We start from the raw sequence: 23,611 nt of genomic DNA, 5'->3' as shown, positions 1-23,611 counted from the left end.
AGTTGATGGCGAGTCCCTCCATCATAACAAAACGCCAACTACAGTTCCACTGTCCTCAATTCCCATAATCAGGGTAATAACAATTTATTCTTCCTGCCCCAATAACAGAGACACTGGGGATCCCACAGCAGCCAAACGACCATTTGGGCAGCTCTGGCCTCCTTCTAGGCGGGGTGGGTGTGCCTATGCAAATGAGATCGGCCCCTGAAATTCTTTTCCACAACTTGCCACACCTCACCTCCAGATGTCAGGGTGGAGCTCATCCTGACTCTGCTTACACCAATAAAATAAAAACCAGCAGGATCTTATTAAAGGGGAAAAGGCAAAATGCCACATTTATTGTGAATATAGAAAGAATCATAGTAAGCAGCTAGTTATAGCTATAACATTCCATTCAATCTCATATTTATTCACACATTCATTCATACACACATACACACAGGTTCTGCAAGGTTGTTATCATAGTTACCAGCCTTAAGAGTTGCTCATGCCAAGCCACTGGACATGAGGAGGGAGCAGGGCCTTGCCAGATGCTCGTCTGATGCTCCTGGAAGTTGGTTTGCAGAATCAGACCCCAAAGTTCTCACTTTCCAGAGTCCATTTTTATAGGAATTTCTTCCTAGGCCAGTCTATGGGAATGGCTTCATCATGCTGTGGCTGAATCAATCAGCACATTCCTGACGGCTCCAAGATGTTATCTTGTTCTTTGGTTCTCCCATTCTTGAGACAGTTGGGTGGATTCCAGTTTGCCCTCCGGGGGGGTCCTCTGGTTATTTCCACTTGACGCCTTCTTCAGCCGATGGACGCTGGATTCTTAGGCTGGCACCTCCCTGATCATTTAGTTATTATCCACACCAAGCATCCATCCACATACGTACATTCTCTATCTCTATTTTAATCACAATTGTTAACAAAGCGAAATGAATACAACAAAAGGGCGGGGAGTCTCTGGGTGCTGTTTCTGTTGTTACAGAGTATTGCTTTGAGTCTCTCTCTGTGTGAATCGCTTTGAGAACAGACTCGGTCTTAGAATGTACTAACACAATTAGCAGCTTGCAAGTTTCACACATAGAGGGAGAGAAACAGTACCAAAAACCAAGAGACCTCTGAATTAGTAATACCCTGGAATTTAAACTATGGGGAATCAAACTCATTTGTGATTTTAATACAGAACTTCTTTAATATGATCCAACACCTGGAGGTGAGTAGTCAGCTCCCTTTTTCCCTGCGGAGAGAGAAGGGCAGATTTCAGTGAATGCGGTTCCCAAGGCAGGAGATGGCTCCAGTCTGTCCCCACAGTCCAGAAATGAGGCCCTTAGGCTAGCACTGACATCTGGGGCTCAGAGACTCAGGGGCCCACAATAGATCAAGTACAAGGGGCAGGGAAGAAGACATCTCAGTGTGAGCAGCGTCCCTCCCTCACTCTATAGCAGTGGTGGGCAACCTGCGGCCAGTCAGGGTAATCTGATTGTGGGCCGCGAGATCTTTTGCAGACGTCCGCAGGCACGGCTGCCCGCAGCTCCCAGTGGCTGCGGTTTGCTGTTCCCAGCCAATGGGAGCTGCGGGAAGCAGCCCCTTCGCCTGCAGGCGCCGCTTCCCACAGCTCTCATTGGCCGGGAATAGCAAACCACTGTCACTGGGAGCTGCGTGGATGGTCAATGTGAACAAACTCTCTGTGGCCCACCAGCGGATTACTCTGGCGGGACGTGTGCGGCCCGCGGGCCACGGGTTGCCCACCACTGCTGTGTAGTGTCTGGGTCTGGCCCAGAAGCAGCTCCCACCCTGGGACCTCTGGCTCAGCCCCCAGAGGGGTGGTCACACAGCACTGATCCTGGGCTCTGTATTGCTGCTCCCCCTAGGGCTGCATGGCCCAGCCAGTCCACAGAAGGCAGAAAACCCACCCACCCCAGGACCTCTACCTGAGCCAATCTTTCTCCAGATGATGATTCCAACTACTGCAGTTACTATGGCAGCCACCAGGGCACCAATCACTCCAGCCACAATGGGGATCACATTGGACTTCGGCTCTAAAATGGAAAAGAAGCCAGTGAATACGGAAAAAAACCCAGAATCCTCTTGCCCCACTACAGCCCCACTCCCCTCCCAGAGCCAGGGGTAGAAAGACTCACTGAAAAAAATCGATGGTGTCCCTTTAAAAGCAAGCTCTCTAGCCAGGAAAGGTAGGAACAGGATAGAAGACCTACATAAAGCAGGAGCCAGGCTGATGAGCCTGAGGTGCAGATGGGGGAGGAAAGGGAAGGAATACAAGACCCAAACTCAGAAGTGTGATAGATGCTTATGAATCATAGACTGGATTAAAAACAAAGTCTCCCAAATGAACACAAACATGTGCAATTGCATCCTAAGCAGGGGAATGCTGGAGACTTTAGCTCAGATACCACTTTGCATCAGAACCACACATAACAAAACAGAAAAGGAGTACTTGTGGCACCTTAGAGACTAACCAATTTATTTGAGCATGAAGTGAGCTGTAGCTCACGAAAGCTCATGCTCAAATAAATTGGTTAGTCTCTAAGGTGCCACAAGTCCTCCTGTTCTTTTTGCGAATACAGACTAACACGGCTGCTACTCTGAAACATAACAAAATGATACACAAAAAAACCCCAAACACCAAATAGAGGTGGGGCTCAGGGTTGTGTGAGTGAGACAGATCGCCTGTGCAAGGAGTGTCTTGCTCAGGAACGGGGTTCTGGGGCAGTGAAGGTTTTGATGAAACTGACTAGATTGCAAGTCGCTCTGAAATCGTTCACACACCTGAATGTGGTGTTTTTCCATATGTCTTCACTGCACAGTTAACCTAGGCCTTTACCTGGGTTTTAGCCCAATCCCCCCCTTACCGTCCACCCACAAAAACCTTTGACTCAGATATGGGTGTACTTTGAACCCAGGCTAGCTTACCTGGCTGGGGCTGTGGGTCAGAACCCAGCCTGGAGCCTGCCCACTTTGCAATGTAGATGCAGGCTGTAACCCAGATTACTTAATTCAGGTGCTGATCGGTGTCTTCCTACAATTCCCTGGGAAGATATTTCTTCCTGCCCTTCCACCTCCTCCCTTCTTCTGCACCAGAAATCACCTACCAGTTTGTATACACCAATTTGGCATTTACAGCCCACATAGCCAGCTATGCTTCTATACAGCACTTCAAGAGAGATAATGCGAGGAATATCCTCATCCGAGTGTGCTGCGACCTTCAGTTTACTGACTTGGTGGGCTAAGAACACTTCCACACAGGGGCCCTGGAAGGGCAGAGACGTTCTCTCACTATATACTTTGTGACAGGGTCGGCACAGATGGCTACAGGAAAGTGATCAAAGGCAGATATATTAGCCCCAGGTTAAGTAGATCCCTTTTTCCTGGGTCAGGTAACAGGGAAGGTTCCAGAATAATCAGGAACTTTCTGGAAACAATTAAGGCAGACAGGCTGATTAGAACACCTGCAGCCAATCAAGAAGCTGCTAGAATCAATTAATCAGGCTAATCAGGGCACCTGGGTTTAAAAAGGAGCTCACTTCAGTTTGTGATATGCATGCGAGGAGCTGGGAGCAAGAGGCGGAAGCAGCTGAGAGTGAGAAGGCGTACTACTGGAAGCCTGAGAAGTACAAGCATTATCAGACATCAGGAGGAAGGTCCCGTGGTGAGAATAGAGAAGGGGTTGGGAGGAGGCCATGGGGAAGTAGCCCAGGGAGTTGTAGCTGTTGCACAGCTGTTCCAGGAGCTACTGTAGACAGCTGCAATCCACAGGGCCCTGGGCTGGAACCCGGAATAGAGGGCAGGCCTGGGTTCCCCCCCCAACTCCCTACTTGATACCGGAGGAGTTGACCTGGACTGTGGGTTCCACCAGGGGGGGAAGGTCTCTGGCCTGTTCCCCGATCCACTAGGTGGATCAGCAGAGACTGCGGGGATTGTTGTTCTTCCTTTCCCCATGCTGGCCAGTGATGAGGCTAACTGAGTGAACGGCAGATTTGAGCCACGAAAGTGGCCAAACCGAGGGCTGCCGTGAACCTCTGAGGCGAGCAAATCCGCCAATAAGCGCAGGACCCACCAAGGCAGAGGAGGAACTTTGTCACAACTTCAAAACGATTCATAGAGCATCACAGCTTTGTACAGCACTAAGAATCATGGGATATGCCCCCAGAAGTCCTACCTAGCACCTAATCCAGGTTAGTGCAGCACCAATGTGGATATGGCTTTGTGGGTATGATTTACGTTTGACTTGCGTATGTCTTCACTTGCAGAGTTAACTCAGGTGACTGGCACCCAGATTTGAGCGCCTAGCTTAGCCTAGCCCAGGTGAGAGCAGCCACCCTGTAATCTTGCACTCAAGTGATGGTGTCCACACTGGTGCTGCACTCCCATGTGTGTTGTTAGGACTTCTGGGGACACATCCCATGGTTCTTTGCGTTGCAGTGAACTGAGCTTCTCTATGATTCTTTCCCAGTGAATTGTGGAAGAACTTGTCTGTCCTGCTGGGGTCCCTGTGCAAAAGTGTTCTTAGTTCAGCTTCGGAGCAACCAGGGCAGGTGTGGGGGAATTGTGGGAAGGCATTGGAGGACATTGGAGGGGGGCTACCAGCCCGAGTAAAAGTGACATCCAGGCTTTAGCCCACGCCCCCCGCTGGGCCAGCTAGCCCGGGTTTAAAGTACAACTAAACTTGGGCCAGAAGTTTTTGTGTGTGGACAGGAGTCAAGTTATGGGCAACACCCAGGTAAGAGTCCAAGTTAATTCTGTAAATCTTGCCTTCGCTGCAAAAAAGGTGGGTTTTTTACATGCAGATAGCTCTAAAATCCTAGTGGAAACAAGACAAGGGTTGTTTTTACCTCTATGTAGCTAGTCACTGAGAGGTAAAAACTATCTGTGTGCCTGGTCTCAACTAGGATTTTGGCTCTCTCGTGGTAACACACATCACAATTTTTTTTTGGCAGGGAAGACACAAGACTCCAAGGAGTTACAGCCCCAGCCCAGAAAGGAGGGGCGGATTTTTACCTTTCGATAAGGGCAATGGGGTCTCAACCCTAGCCCTTCCCTCCCCTTGGTGTATTCTCCTCCACCTCTCCCAGACAGGCACTCTGCCCTCTCCTCACCCCAGAAGACATTGAGAGGCTCCGGCAGGCTGTTGTGATCCACAAGGCAGGAGTAACGGCCTCCCTCCTTGGGATCTATCTCCAAGGTTGCCTGAATTTGGTAGGTCCCATCCCCACTGGGTAGGATGTCCCCTCGCTGAGTCTCTTGCTCTCTCATCTTCCCGTTTTTCATCCAGGTCACAGCGATGTCCCGGGGGTAGAAGCCATAGACCCTGCAGGAGAGGCTGGTGAGCCTGTCAGGGGTTGCCTTGCTTGACACCTCAACGGCTGCGGGTTCTGAAAAGCCAATGGTATTGGAAGTTATTTAGACAGCAGCACTCACATTAAATTTACTTATCTAGCCCCCACTACCTTCATATCTGAGCAACTCACCGTCTTTAATGTGAGAACTAACACAAACACCCTGGTGAGGCAGGGCTGTTATCCCCATTGTACAGATGGGAAACCAAGGTTCAGAGAGCCTATGGGCTAGATTCACAATAGTACTTAAACATTTTGAAGCTCAAGCACTGGAGAGAAGTTGTGGAGTGTGTGTGTGTGTGGGGGTGAGAGTCAGAGTTACAGGCAGGGAACAGCCCTCTACCACTCATGGGGGAAGGGTCCCAGTCAGTCTCAGCTCAGGGCACCGTGCGGCGCAACCAGAATTCTCCATTGCCTTATTTGTATTGATACCTAGCCAATAAGGAAGACATGCCTCTCTGTCCTGGTCAGGAAGAGTGTTGCCAACCTTTGCAATATTTGGTATTTTTCTTAAAGCCCCAGCTCCTGGAGTCATGGGACTGCAGGACACTCTCTGCTTTCATTAATAATAATAAAAGAAATTAAGTCTCTAATAGGGCTGTCAAGAGATTAAAAAAAGTAATCGTGATTAATCGCAATGTTAAATAATAGAATACCATTTATTTAAATATTTTTGGATGTTTTCTACATTTTCAAATATACTGATTTCAATTACAACACAGAATACAAAGTGTACAGTACTCACTTTATATTTTTATTACAAATATTTGCACTGTAAAAAAACAAAAGAAATAGTATTTTTCAATTCACCTAATACAAGTACTATAGTGCAATCTCTTTATCATGAAAGTTGAACTTACAAATGTAGAATTATGTACAAAATAACTGCATTCAAAAATAAAACAATGTAAAACTTTAGAGCCTGCAAGTCCACTCTTTCCTACTTTTTGTTCAGCCAATTGCTAAGACAAACAAGTTTGTTTACATTTGCAGGAGATAATGCTGCCCGCTTCTTGTTTACAATGGCACCTGAAAGTGAGAACAGGCATTTGCATGACACTGTTGTAGCTGGCATCGCAAGGTATTTATGTGCCAGACGCCGTAAAGATTTGTATGTCACTTCATGCTTCAACCACCATACCAGGGGTCACACGCCCATGCTGATGATGGGTTCTGCTCGATAACAATCCAAAGGCAGAGCAGACGGACACATGTTCATTTTCATTATCTGAGTCAGATGCCACCAGCAGAAGGTTGATTTTTCTTTTTCGGTGGTTCGAGTTCTATAGTTTTCACTCAGAGTGTTGCTCTTTTAAGAAAGCATGCTCCACACCTCGTCCCTCTCAGATTTTGGATGGCACTTCAGATTCTTAAACCTTGGGTCAAATGCTGTAGCTATCTTTAGAAATCTGACATTGCGTTTTGTCAAATCTGCAGTGAAAGTGTTCTTAAAACGAACATGTGCTGGGTCATCATCCGAGACTGCAATAACATGAAATATATGGCAGAATGCGGGTAAAACAGAGCAGGGGACATACTGAACTCCTTGGGGGAGAACTGTCACAAATTTAATTAACGCATTTTTTTAACTAGCGTCATCAACATAGAAGCATGTCCTCTGGAATGGTGGCCGAACATGAAGGGCATACGGATGTTTAGCACATCTGGCATGTAAATATCTTGCAATGCCGGCTACAAAATTGCCATGCAAACACCTGTTCTCACTTCCTGGTGACATTGTACGTAAGAAGAGGGCAGCATTATCTCCTGTAAATGTAAACAAACTTGTTTGTCTGAGCGATTGGTTGACCAAGAAGTAGGACTGAATGGACTTGTAGGCTCTGAATTTTAGTTTTGTTTTTGACTGCAGATATGTAATAAAAAAAATCTACATTTGTAAGTTGCGCTTTCACGATAAAGAGATTGCACTACAGTACTTGTACGAGGTGAATTGAAAAATACTATTTCTTTTATCATTTTTACAATGCAAATATTTGTAATAAAAAATAATATACACTTTGATTCCAATTACAACACAGAATACAATATATATATGAAAATGTAGGAAAACATCCAAAATATTTAATACACTTCAACTGGTATTCTATTGTTTAACAGTGCAATTAATCACAGTTAATTTTTTTAATTGTGATTAACTCAAAAAAAATCAATCGCGTGAGTTAACTGTGATTAATCGACCGCTCTAAGCTTTATGGTTGAGAAGAAAAGCTTGGAAACGTAAACCCTAGAGACTAAAGGCTTATCTACACAGGGAAATTGAGCACAATGGCTATTCTATTCTGCGATTGTTCTGGAATAATTCCCCATGTGGACACACTTATTCCAGAACGGGATCCATTCTGCAATAGCTGCTGTGGTCAATTTTCATGCATACACAAGCCCTCAGTAACCAGAAGACAAATAAAAAGAACCTCACACTGAAAAAAAAACAAACCCTCTCATGATTTAAGCAAATCTCATGATTTTTTTGGGCCTGAATCATGATTTTGCAATACTTGGCGTAAATAAATACTGGAGTCAGAGAAACTATTTAAAGAGACAAAAGTGACACTGATTTGTGAAACTGATGGAACTGAACTTTTTAGAACAGGGAGCTCATTCCATTCTGATGGTGTAAGCAGCAGGGGAGGTCAATAACTGAAGGTCAGTGCTCATGATACCAAGGTGATAGGTGTCTTAGAAGACCCCCTGACTGAGCAAGGAGAGTGCTGGTGGAGACCTTTGCGGGTTTTCCCTCTTGTAAAGCTCTTATGACCTTCTAGGACAGAAAGTGGAAGAGAAATAAGGGAATTTGTACAGCACGGGCTGAAACAGGAGTTTGGGAACACTGAAGTTTAATCTGAGGAAGGTCTCAGTATGTACTGGAGGAACCAGAGACTCCTTGAGTGAGAAACATTCTCTTCCCTTCCAAGTTAGAAGCTCCTTGGGGCATGGACAGTCTTTGTCCTGTGTTCGTACAGCACCTAGCTCAATGGGGTCCTGTGCCATGTCTGGGGCTCGTAGTAATAATAATATATAATAGTATAATAATAATAACTTAGAAATGGAAGCTACATTGAGAAGAGATTTATAGACAAATGATTTAGTCACTGTGATGGGTGTCTCTGATTCCTTTACCACTCAGACACAGGATGGGAGGTGGACATAGATCAGCTAAACTGCTCCCCTTTGCCATTCAGATCAGGATTGGACAGAGATTCTCTGAAACAGGAGAGGGGAAATACCCTATTACTAAGTCTCGGGCAGTGTTTCACGACCTTTTTGATACCAGAGACCAGCTTACTGCCTTCCTAAACTGTGGAGGGAGATCTCATGGACTGGTCGTTGAGAAACACTGCTCTAGCATTTAGAGAGCCTGGCCCCAGTGCTGGAAGCTCCCCTGGTGCCCAGACCATGGCCCCGCTCCCTGTGTGGCTGCCTCCTGAGGCCCTGCCCACACTCCACTCCCGCTCTGCCCCAGGCCCCATAGGCACTGACTTCTGCTCCCACCGACGGGTGCTTGACGCCCCCCCTCTGTCCCCCGGAGCACCCACGGAGCTGGCGCCTATGCCAGGCCCCACTCACACTTGGCCCTCTCACACCTCAAGTCCCCTCCACCCCGCCTTCCCTGAGACCCCCACTGTTCACCGTGTCCCTCCTCTCTTCCACCCCATGGAGGAAGGGAGGGACTCACGAGCAGCGGGTGCCTCAGGAGAGGGGCAAAGCAGGGACGGGAAGAGGTGGAGCGTGGGCAGGGCCACCGCGGAAAAGCAGGATGGGGCATCCGGGGTTGAGCCCAGGCGGGGCCACCACAGCCCAGGTGTCCGCACTCTCAAAGGCGGCGGGGTTGACGGCTGAGCCACAGATGAGGCTTAGTTTCCCCTGGCCTATTATACCCACCATCTATAGCGCTAGGGCAGTGGTCTCCAACCTTTTTACACCCAAGATCACTTTTTGAATATAAGGGCAACCCAGGATCTATCCCGCCCTTCCCCGAACTCCTGCCCTGCTCACTCCATCTCCCCCTCCCCTCCCCCCCATTGCTCACTCTCCCCAACCCTTGCTCACTTTCACCAGGCTGGGGTGGGGCTCTGGAGGGGGTGCGGGTTCTGGGCTGGGGCTGAGGGGTTTGCAGTGTGGGAGGTGGCTCCAGGCTGAGCCTGGGGCAGGGGTGCAGGAGGGGGTGAGGGGTGCAAGCTCTGGGAGGGAGTTTGGGTGCAGGAGGGGGTTTGGGGCTGGGGCAGAGTGTTGGGGTGCGGGACTGCCCTCATAGCTCCCATTGGTCACAGTTTCCCGTTCCCAGACAATGGGAGCTGTGGGGGCGGTGTTTGCAGGCAGGAGCAGTGCACAGAGACCCCTGCCCAGCCCCACCCCGCAGGCTGCGGGGGCGTGCTGGCAGCTTCCAGGAGCAGCGTGGGGCCAGGGCAGGCAGGGAACCTGCCTTAGTGGAAGCCCCACTGCACTGCCGGAGATCCCGATCCAAAGGGAGAGTCTCTAGGATCAACTGTTTGGTTACCACTGCTCTAGGGTATGCCCGTGTTCTACTAATTCACCCCTCACCTCTCTCTTGAAGAGCCTCCTTCCCATACTGGCGGTATTTTGTTAGCCACTCAATACACTCCTTCTCTGTGTACTGCTTCCGATACTGAAGATCGGCTGTATCCTCATTCCATCTGCGCTGCGTGATCTCAGCTTCCTTGACCGCGGCTACCCACGTGTAAGTGTTCATATCGAAGCTGAGGAAGTCGTCCCCATCATATGCAAATTGCCGGAACCCTCCAATGCTGCCATCCTCCCGAATCTCACAGCCACTCTTGTGCTGCAGAGTGTGAAACCCTGAAATGCACACAAGAGCCTGATCCTGCAGTCACTTACAACTAGGCATGCAGTGCAGTGGGATTTCAAAAAAATACCTATGTGACTTAGAAGTGCAATTCCCATTATACATAGTTAGAAGAAGTTAATTTAACTATTTTGAAAACTAAAATGCCCTTTAATCAATTATATTGGCTACACCCTGGCCTCTAATATGGCTCCTTTGTGCCACTAGGTGGGACAAAGGGTCTCTAAAGCATCCCTAATTGGGCAAGGGAAAATTTACTCAAGGTGGGGACAAACCTGGAGGGTACAGAGCTGAATAGCTGGCTGTAGACCTCCCCACTTTCTCACGCAGGTCGACACTAGAAACGCTAAAAGAAAAGGAGTACTTGTGGCACCTTAGAGACTAACCAATTTATTTGAGCATGAGCTTTCGTGAGCTACAGCTCACTTCATCGGATGCATGCCGTGGAAACTGCAGCAGACTTTATTTATACACAGAGAATATGAAAAAATACCTCCTCCCACCCCACTGTCCTGCTGGTAATAGCTTATCTAAAGTGATCATCAGGTGGTTGATCACTTTAGATAAGCTATTACCAGCAGGACAGTGGGGTGGGAGGAGGTATTGTTTCATATTCTCTGTGTATATATAAAGTCTGCTGCAGTTTCCACGGTATGCATCCGATGAAGTGAGCTGTAGCTCACGAAAGCTCATGCTCCAATAAATTGATTAGTCTCTAAGGTGCCACAAGTCCTCCTTTTCTTTTTGCGAATACAGACTAACACGGCTGTTACTCTGAAACTAGAAACGCTGCATCAGTGCAGCTGCACTGCTGTAGGGTGTAAATGAAGACGCTCAAAGCTGATGGGAGAGAGCTTCACCTGTTGGCTGTATCCACCTCTGTGAGAGGTGGTAGCTATGCCAGTGGGAGAAGCTCTCATGCCAACATAGCGCCGCCCACACCAGTGGGTAAGTCAGTATAACTACATCACTCAGGGGTATGGATTATTCACACCCCTGAGCAACATAGTTATACTGAAGTAATTTTGTGGTGTAGACCAGGGCTCAAGTCCTGGTGGAGGGGGAGGGTTGTGGAGAGAGATTGTGGCTACAGCGTAACCCCCATCTGAAGTAATAGCCCCTCAAGGGCTGCTGCAAACTGGCACACTGTACAGCCGTCCTAAGGCTGGGAGTGGGGAATGTGAACCAGACCCAGGACTGGGGGATGTAAATGTGGTTTAAAGAGGAATTCTGCTCCGGTGATTTTGGGGATTCAGCCTAGGGAATGCAAAGTGAGCGTAAAATATTTCCACCTTTGTGAATGGAGAATTCTGGCACTGTACTATTTTTCACCCACTTTTCAGAGGTGTAAATGATGACACAAGGTGCAGGACAGATGAGAGTCAGGCACAGTGCGTTTCTATCTGGGAAATGCCATCCTGAGCAGAATGATTCTCCTTCTGCTCTTTCCTTGTACTTTCTATGTTGTGCCTCAGGTCTAATAAAACATACATGGAAGTGAAATGAGGGATGTGATCTAGAGATGACCAGCTGTGAAGTCAGGGTAACTAACACACAAGCACTATAAATATTCCCCTCTCCATTAGGCCTGTAGGGTAGGTTATTTCTCTGAAACTCACCCCCAGTCTGATTGTACCGCTCCATTAAAATTCTTATGTTGCCTTTGTACACCTGCTGTTTTGTGATTCCACGATTGGTACCACGCTCCCAGTAGTCAGCATCCACATTGTCCTTTATCCACTGAGCTCGTGGTTGATACAGCCCACTGTCACTGTCACACTCAACGAAGGGGTTGTCATTGAGATACCCAACAGAGACATATGCTGGGAGTCCAGGTTCAGGATCAGAGACTGCAGTTACGAAATATCGCAGGGAATGAGTTGCTGAGAGAGAGAGAGAGAGAGAAAAGGCGGGATCACTATTACTGACCTTCTCCAAGCTGCCCAAACAACACTAAGAGCTACTCCCTTCCCCTGACTTATTTTCACAAAACCACAGGAAGAGGAATACAGGGGTTTTCCTAAAACCAACTGTAAAGGAGCAATCATAGAGAGTAACCTAACACTAAATATAACAGAATACACAAGAATTAATATTCATATTTGTCCCCTTGTGGCTTACAAACTGCAAGGACTGAGTTTCCACTATAAACAACTTTTTTCCCCCTTCCCTGCTAAAAAAAACAAACAAACCCAAAATAGTTATATTGGCCTCAAAACTGATAGGTTTTATCAAAGGTTGAAGTAAGATTTTTCTGCAAAACTTAGTGAATCAGATGTGTGATTCCCAAATCAGAAACCCCCAAAATACTCCAGGTAAGCACAGTTCCTTATGACTAATAAAGCTTTTTTTTTGCCACTTTATTGCGACTAAAATCCTGAAAGATAGAATTAAATTCAAGTTCAATGGACTCTCCTATCAGATCTACTGCCTTGAACATAATTTTGAACAGCAACCTAACCTATTAGAAGTTATTAAACTTTACTTAGGAGCTACACAATGGAAAAATCAATGTTGGCAACCTCAGTGAAGCATGTCAGGGGCTCTACTGGAGCACTAAACTTCAATTTAAACAAAACAAGACAGCCTCTGGTCCAGTCCTTTTCCTTGCAGAGACAGAACTGAAACTAATCTGATTACTAGGGAGACTTGTCAATGGAAAAACATCTTTTTCCTATCAAAAAGCTCAGGAAGTTTGTCAGCCTCCCTCCTAAGGCTCACAAGACCATGTGGGAAACCAATAAGGCTCCGAAGATATGTCGCTTCTCCTTTCTATGGGCTTGAGAAGGTCCATTGGAAGCATGGAATGTCTCTGACCTTCTCCCACTCACGCCCTTCCTTCTCTCACACTCCTGTGCCTTCTCTCCAGTACTTGAGCCTTAAAAATGTTTAACTAGGCATGTTGAGGTAATAATGTTTAACCCTAACCCTCTCCTGAAAATGCTTGAGAGATCTGTGGGGGTGTGAAGTGATGGACTAGAGAAAGAAGGAAGCTAGGGGGCATTTACAACCTCCTGTGGGCCTACTGCTGTTAGCCCCTCTCCTGAGCTTTAGGAGGCTGAATGGTGTCCATGCTTCATTCCTCCGCTCCCTCTCCACAAGGCTTACTAGGCGATTTGGTTTCCAATAAACCTATCTTGGGGTCAGTGAGCTGTGGACTCACTGTGGCATGTTGGGCCTCCCCCTGTAACACTGCTCACTGCCTTCAGATGGGCTGGATCTAAGTAGAGGAAGGAGGACCCAGCCCCACACACCTGAGCAGAGGGCTCAGTGTGTGCAAGCCCCTGAGAACAATACCTTAGCAGAACCCCTGGTGTCACTTACACACACTTAGGTCACATTTTCAAGTGTTTCTTTGCAACAAAAGGGGGTAAATGCAAATTTTTTTTAAATGAAAGCTGATATTCATGAGTTAGCAATGAGATACTATTGCAAAAAAAAAAAAAAGGCAAAAGCAATTTTAGGTTGCATTAACAGAGGTATAGTATGCAAGTACCTCTCTACTCAGCGCTGGTTAGGCCTCAGCTGGAGCACTGTGTCCAATTTTGATCACCAATGTATAGAAAAGATGTAGAGAAACTGGAAAGGATAAAGAGGCCAGCAACAAAGAAAAAGGGATGGAATGCAAGCCCTGTGAGCAAAGGCTGAAAGAACTGCGTATGTTTAGTTTGGAAAAGAGGAGATGGGGGGGGGGGGGGAGCTAGTGGTCTTCAAATACTTGAAAGGCTGCCACAAAAAAGATGGAGAAAAGTTGTTCTCTCTTGCCACAGAGGGCAGGACAAGGGGCAATGGGTTCAAACTACAGAACAGCAGATTTAGATTAAATCTCAGGAAAAACTTCCTAACTGTAAGAAAAGTAGGACAATAGAACCGACGCCTAGGAAGGTTGGGGAGGCTCCTTCACTAGAGGATTTCCAAAGAGGCTGGATAGCCATCTGTCTGGGATGGCTTAGACACAACAAATCCTGCATCTTGGCAGGGGGTTAGACTAGATGACCCTTGTGGTCCCTTCTAACCCTATGTTTCTATGATTCTGATATAATCGCCTGACTTGAGTTTTTGTTTTTATATTTATTTATTTATAGGGTTTTTTGTTGTAATATTGAGACTCTTAGGTCTGTAATTGAGTGACCAGGGAGATTGAAGTGTTCTCTGACTGGTTTTTGAATGTTATAATTCTTGATGTCTGATTTGTGTCCATTTATTCTTTTACATAGAGACTGCCCGGTTTGGCCAATGTACATGGCAGAGGGGCATTGCTGGCCCATGATGGCATAGATCACATTGATAGATGCGCAGGTGAACGAGCCCCTGATGGTGTGGCTGATGTGATTAGGTCCTATGATGGTGTCCCCTGAATAGATATGTGGACAGAGTTGCTAATCAGTAATGGTCACATAAACACCACCCTGTATCGGAAACCTACTGACTGCTATACTTATCTACATGCCTCCAGCTTTCATCCAGACCACACCACACAATTTATTGTCTACAGCCAAGCTGTATGATACAACCGCATTTGCTCCAACCCCTCAGACAGAGACAAACACCTACAAGATCTCTGTCAAGCGTTCTTACAACTACAATACCCACCTGCTGAAGTGAAGAAACAGATTGATAGAGCCAGAAGAGTTCCCAGAAGTCACCTACTACAGAACAGGCCCAACAAAGAAAATAACAGAACGCCACTAGCCATCACCTTCAGCCCCCAACTAAAACCTCTACAGCGCATCATCAAGGATCTACAACCTATCCTGAAGGACAACCCATCACTCTCACAGATCTTGGGAGACAGGCCAGTCCTTGCTTACAGACAGCCCCCCAGCCTGAAGCAAATACTCACCAGCAACCACACACCACACAACAGAACCACTAACCCAGGAACCTATCCTTGCAACAAAGCCTGTTGCCAACTGTGCCCACATATCTATTCAGGGGACACCATCATAGGGCCTAATCACATCAGCCACGCTATCAGAGGCTCGTTCACCTGCACATCTACCAATGTGATCTATGCCATCATGTGCCAGCAATGCCCCTCTGCCATGCACATTGGTCAAACTGGACAGTCTCTACGTAAAAGAATAAATGGACAAAATCAGACGTCAAGAATTATAACATTCAAAAACCAGTCGGAGAACACTTCAATCTCTCTGGTCACTCGATTACAGACCTAGAAGTGGCAATTCTTCAACAAAAAAAACTTCAAAAACAGACTCCAAGGAGAGACTGCTGAATTGGAATTAATTTGCAAACTGGATACAATTAATTTAGGCTTGAATCAAGACTGGGAGTGGATGGGTCATTACACAAAGTAAAACTATTTCCCCGGGTTTAATCCCCCCTTACTGTTACTCTCACCTTCTTGTCAACGGTTGGAAATGGGCCATTGTGATTATCGCTACAAAAAGAACAGGAGGGCTCACCTTAGAAACTAACCCATTTATTTGAGCATCAGCTTTCGTCATCCGATGAAGTGAGCTGTAGCTCAGGAAAGCTCATGCTCAAATAAATGGGTTAGTCTCTAAGGTGCCACGAGTACTTCTCAGTCTTCACTTTGTGTCTTAACGTCGGGGGACACAACACAACTGGCTGTCCCCCGCCCCTCCCCCCATTTCTCAGAACTGCGACCATTTAAATCAACAAAAATGAAAACATGCTGACAAATAACCATGGGAACACAATAAACCCGCAATGCCGCCAAGCCCCCGGACCCCGCCCGACCCAGCCCAGCCCGGTGCCCAGATTCCCTCTCCCAGACGCCCCCGGGCCCCACCCCCGGGGGTAACCCCGGATACTCACGGGAACCCCGTCCCTTGACGGCTAAGGCCCCCAGGGGGAGGAGGAGGAGGAACAAACACAGGCTGGTCTCCCGCGCCCCCATCCTCAGCGGGGCCCTTCTCTCCGCCGCCCCGACGGCTGCGCCCCTCCGCCTCGCAGCGCGCTGATCTCCCGGGGCGCGGAGCCTGGGGCTCCCCCTCTGCAGGGATTGGGCGAGAGGGGCCGGTCCCTCCAATAGCGACAGACGGAGCCAGCCTCCGTCACCGGTCTCTGGGCAGAACCCGCCCGGGAAGGTTACCGACTCGGCTGGAAACTGAGAGCAGCCTTTTGGGCGCAGCCGGGGCGTCCCCGCGGGCCGAGCCCCGTGACTACATGGTCGCCACCTCGCCCTGGAGCTAGGCTGCAAACCGACCCCCGGCTCAGCCTGTGTCCCTGCGCCTGGACTGCCCTGGCGCCATGCTCCCCTGTCCTCGGGGGGTACCTGCCCCGCTCCTCATCCCGGCACTGCTACAGGGTTAACGCCCCTGTGCAGAGGGAGCCGCTCCGCGGACAGGGCCCCCCCCGGTCCCCGGTGTAATTTTGCAACAGCGCCCGCCTCTGCCTGCTCGGGGCTGCTTTCTGCTTTCCCCGGGGATTTCCGAGGGGGGGCCGGGGTAAAATCGTGCAGCGTGTTTGCCCGTATGAGAGCAATGAAAGCTGGTTCTTTGCCATTTCTGTAGCCAGCCCCAGAGCACGCCGCAGCCCAGAAACCTGGAGCTGAAATGCTGCTTATGCACATCCCGAGGGAGCTGAAAACGGCCCCAGGCGGGTTGGATCTGTGGGTTTTTGTGCCCTACTCTGCACCACACTGCCCCTAGACATATAACCCATTCCTGCCCACACCCTGTGTGGTTTATTTTGCTACAGTGTGACCTGGAATTAGCCACCCCAGCTGATCCCAGGGCCATGATCTACAGGAGCCAGGTTAGAGAGAGCATTTCTAATCTAAGTATTAATCAACTGCCTAAAAATGTAGTCCATGCAGAGTTAAAGCTACCTCTTTCTGTTACTGCCCCTTCATCCTTGCCCAGAGACTTTGCCTTCTGTGACAGAGTGGGAATTTTCTATAAATATTTTGTGTGAATATGGTGCCTTAGTTTCCCCTATATACAGCATTCCCACCTGAGGGTGGAAAAGGGTTGTTTACACTCAGGTGGGTTACCACACAGGTGTGACTGGCTCGTCCTGGAGAGGCCATAAAGATAATGGCAAAGCCAGCCCGCAGGACACTTGCTGCCCAGCAGCTAAGGACCCTGGATGTCCCAACCCCTCAGCAGGAAGCCAGCCAGGTTTGACCAGCAGAGGGACAAAGGCCTGAGGAGGGGCCAGGTGGGGGTGACTCACCCAGGAACTTAGACAAAGGGCTCGTGACAGGACAAAGGGACTCAGAGGAACAGAGCAGGAGCCAAGGGTGGGTACCACTTGGCTGTGGCTCTGGGGTACCCGGAATGGGCCATGCTGTAATTTTCTGCTCTCTGTACTAACCAAGGACTATCTAGCATTTATGCTGTGGTCCAGCCAAGTAACAAACCCTTCTGCTGCCCCAAGCTGGCTGAGTCCCTGCAGATGCTGAATGGGTGGGGGCATCACTCCCTTTGGGTGCACAAGTCTCTCTCAGTGTCCCACCAGGTGGACTCGCTGCAGGGGAGCTCACAGCGTGAAGCAGGGTGCTGACGGCTTCGAGTCTCAGTTCCAGGAGGTGGTGAAGCCACGTCACTTGCCCTAGTCAGAGAGTGAGACACTAAGTGGGTCTGGCGCCCTGTGGGGGTTCCTCCAAGGGACTGTTCCAAAGGTTTTGCAGAGCACCGGACCTGTGGATCCATGACACCTTCACTTACCCTTCACTAAACCCCAGAGACCACTGCCATGTATGCCACCAGATAGCTGGCAATTCCATGGCAAGAAGACCACATGCCCCATTACTGATATGCCCCACAGAATTCAATACTGAAATGAACTAGACTTGATCCCTCAAGGTACACCCAGGCATGCACACACACACACCTCATATCACAGTGACAGCTTGGCCAACCTGCCAAATCAAACCCCTCCACCATTCAATATAGCTACACCTAACACAGTGAATGCAGCTGGAGCGCACACAGATAAATGCTGCAGTTCAAATCTATGGACATACATAGTACAAACAACGGCACATTGTCTTAGTCCTACCTCATGTCTCCTGATTACAGCAGCCTCTTACTGAACCATTCCCAGCGCCTATTTTAGGTGACACATCTGAGGAACTGTCCCAGATTGAGGTGTCAGTAGAGGAGGTTTTGGACGAAACTGATCAGTAATAAGCCACCAGGACCAGATGGTATCACCCCAGAGTTCTAAAGGAACTCAAATGTGAAATGGCAGAACTACTAATTGTGGAATGTAGCTTATTGCTTAAATCAGGCTCTGTACGAGATGGCTGGAGGAGAGCTAATGTGAAGCCAATTTTTTAAAAAGGCTCCAGGGTTGATCCTGGCAATTACAGGCCCGTAAGCCTGGACTTCAGTACCAGGCAAACTAGTTGAAACTATAGTAAAAGAACAAAATGATCAGACACAGAGACGAACATGGTAAGTTGGGGAAGAGTCAACATGTTTTTTGTAAAAGGAAATTATGCCTCACTGATCAACTAGAATTCTCTGAGTGTGTCAACAGACATGGACAAGGGGGATCCAGTGGACATAGCGCACTTGGACTTTCAGAAAGCCCTTGACAAGGTCCCTCACCAAAGGCTCTTAAGCAAAGTGAGCTGTCGTGGGATAAGAGGGAAGGTCCTCTCATGGACCGATAACTGGTTAAAAGAGGAAACAAAGGGTAGGAATAAACGGTCAGTTTTCAGAATGGAGAGAGGTAAATAGTGGTATCCCCCAGGGGTCTGTAGTGGGGTCAGTACCATTCAACATATTCATAAATGATCTAGAAAAAGGGGTAAACAATGTGTAGATGATACAAAATTACCCAAGATAGTTAACTCCAAAGCAGACTGCGAAGAGTTACAAAGGGATCTCACAAAATTGGGCAACAAACTGGCAGATGAAATTCAGGGTTGATAAATGCAGAGTAATGCACGTTGGAAAACATAATCCCAACTATACATATAAAATGATGGGGTCTAAATTATCACTCAAGAACGAGATCTTGAAGTCATCGTTGGTAGTTCTCTGAAAACATCCACTCAATATGCAGCAGCAGCCAAAAATCTAACAGAGTGTTGGGAATCATTAGGAAAGGGATAGATAATCAGACAGAAAATATCATACTGCCTCTATATAAATCCATGGTATGCCCACATCTTGAACACTGAGATTTTTTAAATCATAATTGACAGAGAATCCATGTGTCCTCTGGTTCCTGTGGCTCCTGGTGGCACTTGCTTCACGTTCTCAAGCCACAAGGGTGAGAAACGTACTTGTTCTTTCAATGAAAGCCAAGAGCCGCAGGCAGCCTGGTGGTGCCAGCTCTGGGAGGGGAGTGGGGGCTGGTGGGTTAGAGCAGGGGGGCTGGGAGCCAGGACTCCTGGCTTCTCTCCCTGGCTGTGTTTCAGTTCCCTGTGTAAAATACCCTCACGCAGAGAGGTGAGTCCGTTGAGGATTAACAAATGAAGGTGTTTGAGCCGTGGGGCCACGGTGGTGGATAACGAGCTGACCAGCAGCTCCCAGTGCCGCGCTGTGAACAGAAGGGCCAGTGGGACAGATCAAGAGGGGAATCTTGAGGTGGCATAGGGAGGGAGGGGATTTTCCCATGGGATTTGGCCTTGGTGTGACCACAGCTGGGATCCTGGGTCTGGGCCTAGGGCCCACAGGCTGGGGATAAATGGGGGAGGGATCAGAGAAGAGCCACGAGAAGGATTAAAGGTTAGAAACCCTGCCAGGGAGAGAGAGACTCCCAGGTGGGATCCACCAAAGTACTTGGCTGCCTAAACCCCCGACTTGGGCACCTACATCCCACCTCTGCGATCCATCAATCTCCCTCCTCGCCCTGTAGACACCTAAACTCACTGCGCGCCCACGTTCCTCAGAGTAACAGTCCATCTCTCCTTTGCAGCTCTTCCTCTCTGGATAAACAGGGAACTGGCCCCAGGGTCTCCCCCTTCCAGGTAGGGGCCGAGACCACTCAGTCACATTGTCTTCCCTGCCTGCCCCCCAAATGACTCTTTTCGTATTGCTCCCCAGTGGAGGAGATGGCCTGGGTCAGACCAGTGGCCTGGGAATGGGGGACTCTGGCTGGGAGGTGCCGTGCGCCCCCCCCGCCCCGAACCTGGCGCCCGAGCTGGGCGCTCCCTGGTGTAAACCCTGGATCGGTAACGCAGCCGCCGCCCTCAGCACCTGCCCATTCCGGGCAGCAGGTGCTGGAGCCTCCCCCACCCCCACCCCCACCCCCGGCGCTGCCAGCCCCAGGGCTCTGTGCCCGGCTGCCTGGCCAGGCCATTGTCACACATCGCAACCGGCCCTTTGCCATGTGTGATCAAATCCCAGAGCCACCCCCGTCTGATCCCACTGAGCCGTGGGCTGGACGGGACCGGCTGGGCCAGAGAACACGATAAGGGGCTTTCGCGTCTAGGGCCCCGGTTTCACTCCCACACAGAGCTGGGAGAGAACCCAGGAGTCCTGGCTCCCAGCGCCCCCTGCTCTAACCCATTAAACCCCACTCCCGTCCCAGAGCTGGGATAGAACCCAGGAGTCCTGGCTCCCCTTTCCCCCACAGTGGAGTCGCAGTGTGAGGGCCAGTTATGCTCTCTGCCTGCAGCCCCACCAGCCCCTGGTTTGGGGGGAGCCCTGGACCCCCCAGGAGCCCGGTGCTGGCTCCCTGCAGGGCGTGGGGTGACCCTCAGTCTCTCCTGGGCTCTGAGGGTCCCTGCACTGAACCTCTGTCTCCTCCCTTTCCCCAGACGACCATCATGGCGGTGGAGTTTGATGGCGGGGTCGTAGTGGGATCAGACTCCAGGGTCTCTGCGGGGTAAGTGCCAGGCCTCACCCAGCTGACAGGCCCCCGGAGCAGACGGGCGTTCCGGTCCCCGGTGAATAGAGGGAATCTCTCTCTCGCTCCCCCACATAGGGACACTGGCTGGACTGTGCCCCATTGTGAGGGGCTGTCTGAGCTTCTCCCCGTCCCCTGGCTGCCTGCTCGCTGCTCCCTGGGGGTCCTGGTTCCCACCTGGAGTTTGTACTTCAGACCCTGCCTTAGCGCACGTCCCAGCCCCACCCCGCTCCACCTGGCTCCTGTCCTCAGTCCCTCGGCCTCCCCTCGCCCAGCCAAGATCTCCAGCCGGACTAGAGCCCCCGTCCCCGGGAACCATCTCCCTCCACAGACCCCACTCCCAGGCTCTCGGCAGCAGCCCGGAGCAGCCTCCCAGGGCCTCCACACCCCCCACAGCTTCCAGCCCCGGTTCTCCAGTGAAGACCCCACAGCCAGGCCTGCCCCTGCTCAGAGCCCAGGTGCAGCCTCTCTCTGCGGGGCAGGGGGAGCAGGATTGGGGTTTGCAGGTCGTTAACCCTTTCCGCGCCTTACACTAGAGCAGGGGGTGGGCGCGTGTCCCACCCAGCACAGGGGGTCTGGGACCGGGGCAGGTCCTGGATTCTGAGTCTGGGCGCCCGGGTCGGACTCCGGTTCTGCGCTCGGGGCTCTGGATTTCACGCTGGGCTCCGGACTCCCCCCCCAGGGAGGCCGTGGTGAACCGGGTCTTCGATAAGCTGGCCCCGCTGCACGAGCGGATTTACTGCGCTCTCTCCGGCTCCGCCGCCGACGCCCAAGCCATCGCGGACATGGTGCACTACCAGCTGGAGCTGCACAGGTAGGGCGGGGAGGGTCCCCTGGGGGTGCCGGCTGGAGCTCGCATGGCCCCTTGTGAGGGGCAGCTCCTCCTGTTATCACTGACCCCCCCAGTTCCTCTCCCCAGCCTGGACATGGACGAGGCCCCGCTGGTCCTGGCGGCCGCCAGCCTGGTGAAGGGCGTCAGCTACAAGTACAAGGAGGAGCTGTCGGCGCATCTCATGGTGGCGGGATGGGACCGGAGGAAAGGGGGGCAGGTGAGGGGGGGGCTGACAGCTGCAGGGGGATCTCTGGACCGTGATCATCTCCCCTCGGCCCATCCCCGTCTCCCTGCAGCGTCCCAGCCAAACCGGTTAATGCGCCAGAACAAGCTACGCCCAGGGTGCAAAGGGGCCCTGACCCCTCGGGGCGATGGAAAGGGGGCAAAGCATTAACCGCCCCCAGCGGGGCTGAGCTCCTGCATCTCACCCGCCAGCCAGGTGAGGAGACCTGCCCCCGGGTACATCCCGGTCGCTTCCCCGCAGGGCTCCGTGGCCCCTCGCCCCGGCCAGGCTTGGTAAAAACACCCCATTAACGTGTCCTCGTTCCCTCCCTTGGCCATGGCTGGGCAGGTCACCCGCTGCCGGGAGCCAGGCCAGCACCCCGGGGGGACCTGAACCCAGAACCTCCTGCCCCATCCATGCTCACGTGGCCCCGGGAGGCTCCCAAGGCCTGGCTGTGGGTCCGTGCCATGCCGGGTGGTGAGGAGAGACGCCCACCCTGAGACCCGGCAGGGGGTCGAGGGAACGGACGGTCTTTACCGCGGTCAGTGAACGGCAGCGTCAGTCGCCCCCCGTCCACGACGCCCCAACCCCCGGCCCGCGCCAGGCCTGGGCTCTCACCCGGCGTGCGTTCGCTCCCACAGGTGTACGGGACGCTGGGGGGGATGCTCACCCGCCACCCCTTTGCCATCGGCGGGTCCGGCAGCAGCTACATTTATGGTTACGTGGATGCAGCCTACAAGCCCGGGATGACTCCAGAGGAGTGTCGCCAGTTCACCAAGAACGGTACCTGCTCCTCGGTGGCGTGAGGCAGGTCCAGGGCACGGTGGCCCCAGGGCAGGGACCGGCTGGCTCAGGGGGCTGGGCACGGGGCCTCTGCCCTCTAGGAGCAGCTGTCTGTGATCCAGCCCCAGGGCAGGGACCGGCTGGCTCAGGGGGCAGGGAACGGGACACGGGGCCTCTCCCCTCTAGGAGCTGCTGTCTGTGATCCGGCCCCAGGGCAGGGACCAGCTGGCTCAGGGGGCAGGGAACGGGACACGGGGCCTCTCCCCTCTAGGAGCTGCTGTCTGTGATCCAGCCCCAGGGCAGGGACCGGCTGGCTCAGGGGGCAGGGGATGGGACACGGGGCCTCTCCCCACTGCTGGCACCGATTCACTAACCCCTTGTTTCTCTCCCCCAGCCATTGCCCTGGCGATGAGCCGGGACGGCTCCAGCGGGGGGGTTATTTATCTCGTCACTATCACCAAGTCGGGCGCCGTGGAGCAGGTGTTCCTGGGGGACGAGATCCCCAAGTTCTACGACGAATGAGTTCTGGGCCGGCCCCTCTTTTATACCCAATAAACCTCTCCGAGCGCCGGCGGCCTGCGAGACTCCTTGGGCGGATGCACGGGGCTGGAGCCCGGAGGGGGTAGATCAGCGCGGAGCCATGAAGAGCTATCCTGATTTACACCCACCTTAGAGATTTGTACCCCAGCTCCCCCCATGGCCCACTCCTTACTCCCCAGGGGCCTTTTACAAACCAGCCTCTTATCACCCCGCTCCTGACACCTGCCAACCCCCGGGCTGCAATAGACGGG

General features: G+C 51.1%; 2 protein-coding genes across 2 annotated transcripts; one reads left to right on the top strand and one right to left on the bottom strand.

The window, feature by feature from the left end:
* Nucleotides 1-1,104: 1,104 nt before the first annotated feature.
* On the bottom strand, nt 1,105-16,463 carry LOC144274207 (major histocompatibility complex class I-related protein 1-like). The gene is made up of 6 exons (XM_077832837.1): nt 16,448-16,463; nt 11,805-12,068; nt 9,903-10,178; nt 5,103-5,378; nt 1,920-2,027; nt 1,105-1,225 (listed from the first exon to the last, which is right to left on the bottom strand). Exons 1-6 carry the CDS (start codon nt 16,461-16,463, stop codon nt 1,179-1,181), a joined length of 987 nt encoding a protein of 328 aa, XP_077688963.1. The 3' UTR covers nt 1,105-1,178.
* A 747-nt stretch (nt 16,464-17,210) lies between these two features.
* LOC144274206 (proteasome subunit beta type-9-like) lies at nt 17,211-23,393 on the top strand. The gene is made up of 6 exons (XM_077832836.1): nt 17,211-17,294; nt 20,894-20,961; nt 21,665-21,796; nt 21,902-22,031; nt 22,679-22,820; nt 23,215-23,393. Exons 1-6 carry the CDS (start codon nt 17,211-17,213, stop codon nt 23,340-23,342), a joined length of 684 nt encoding a protein of 227 aa, XP_077688962.1. The 3' UTR covers nt 23,343-23,393.
* The last annotated feature ends 218 nt before the right edge of the window (nt 23,394-23,611 follow it).

Source organism: Eretmochelys imbricata, chromosome 14 (assembly GCF_965152235.1).
Source record: "Eretmochelys imbricata isolate rEreImb1 chromosome 14, rEreImb1.hap1, whole genome shotgun sequence".
Classification (NCBI taxonomy): Eukaryota; Metazoa; Chordata; order Testudines; family Cheloniidae; genus Eretmochelys; species Eretmochelys imbricata.
The sequence above is the reverse complement of the archived record's forward strand: the minus strand, read 5'-3'. Positions and strand labels throughout refer to the sequence as shown.

Bases quoted from the DNA above. Each gene is read 5' to 3' on its own strand.
- LOC144274207 (XM_077832837.1), bottom strand. The intron at 10,179-11,804 runs GTGAGTTTCAGA...TGTGCATTTCAG, and splicing joins GCGGTACAATCAGACTGGGG to GGTTTCACACTCTGCAGCAC. The intron at 5,379-9,902 runs GTGAGGGGTGAA...TTGGCTTTTCAG, and splicing joins GGAGGCTCTTCAAGAGAGAG to AACCCGCAGCCGTTGAGGTG.
- LOC144274206 (XM_077832836.1), top strand. From the start codon at position 17,211: ATGGCAAAGCCAGCCCGCAGGACACTTGCTGCCCAGCAGCTAAGGACC. The intron at 17,295-20,893 runs GTTTGACCAGCA...CCCTTTCCCCAG, and splicing joins CTCAGCAGGAAGCCAGCCAG to ACGACCATCATGGCGGTGGA. The intron at 21,797-21,901 runs GTAGGGCGGGGA...TCCTCTCCCCAG, and splicing joins TACCAGCTGGAGCTGCACAG to CCTGGACATGGACGAGGCCC.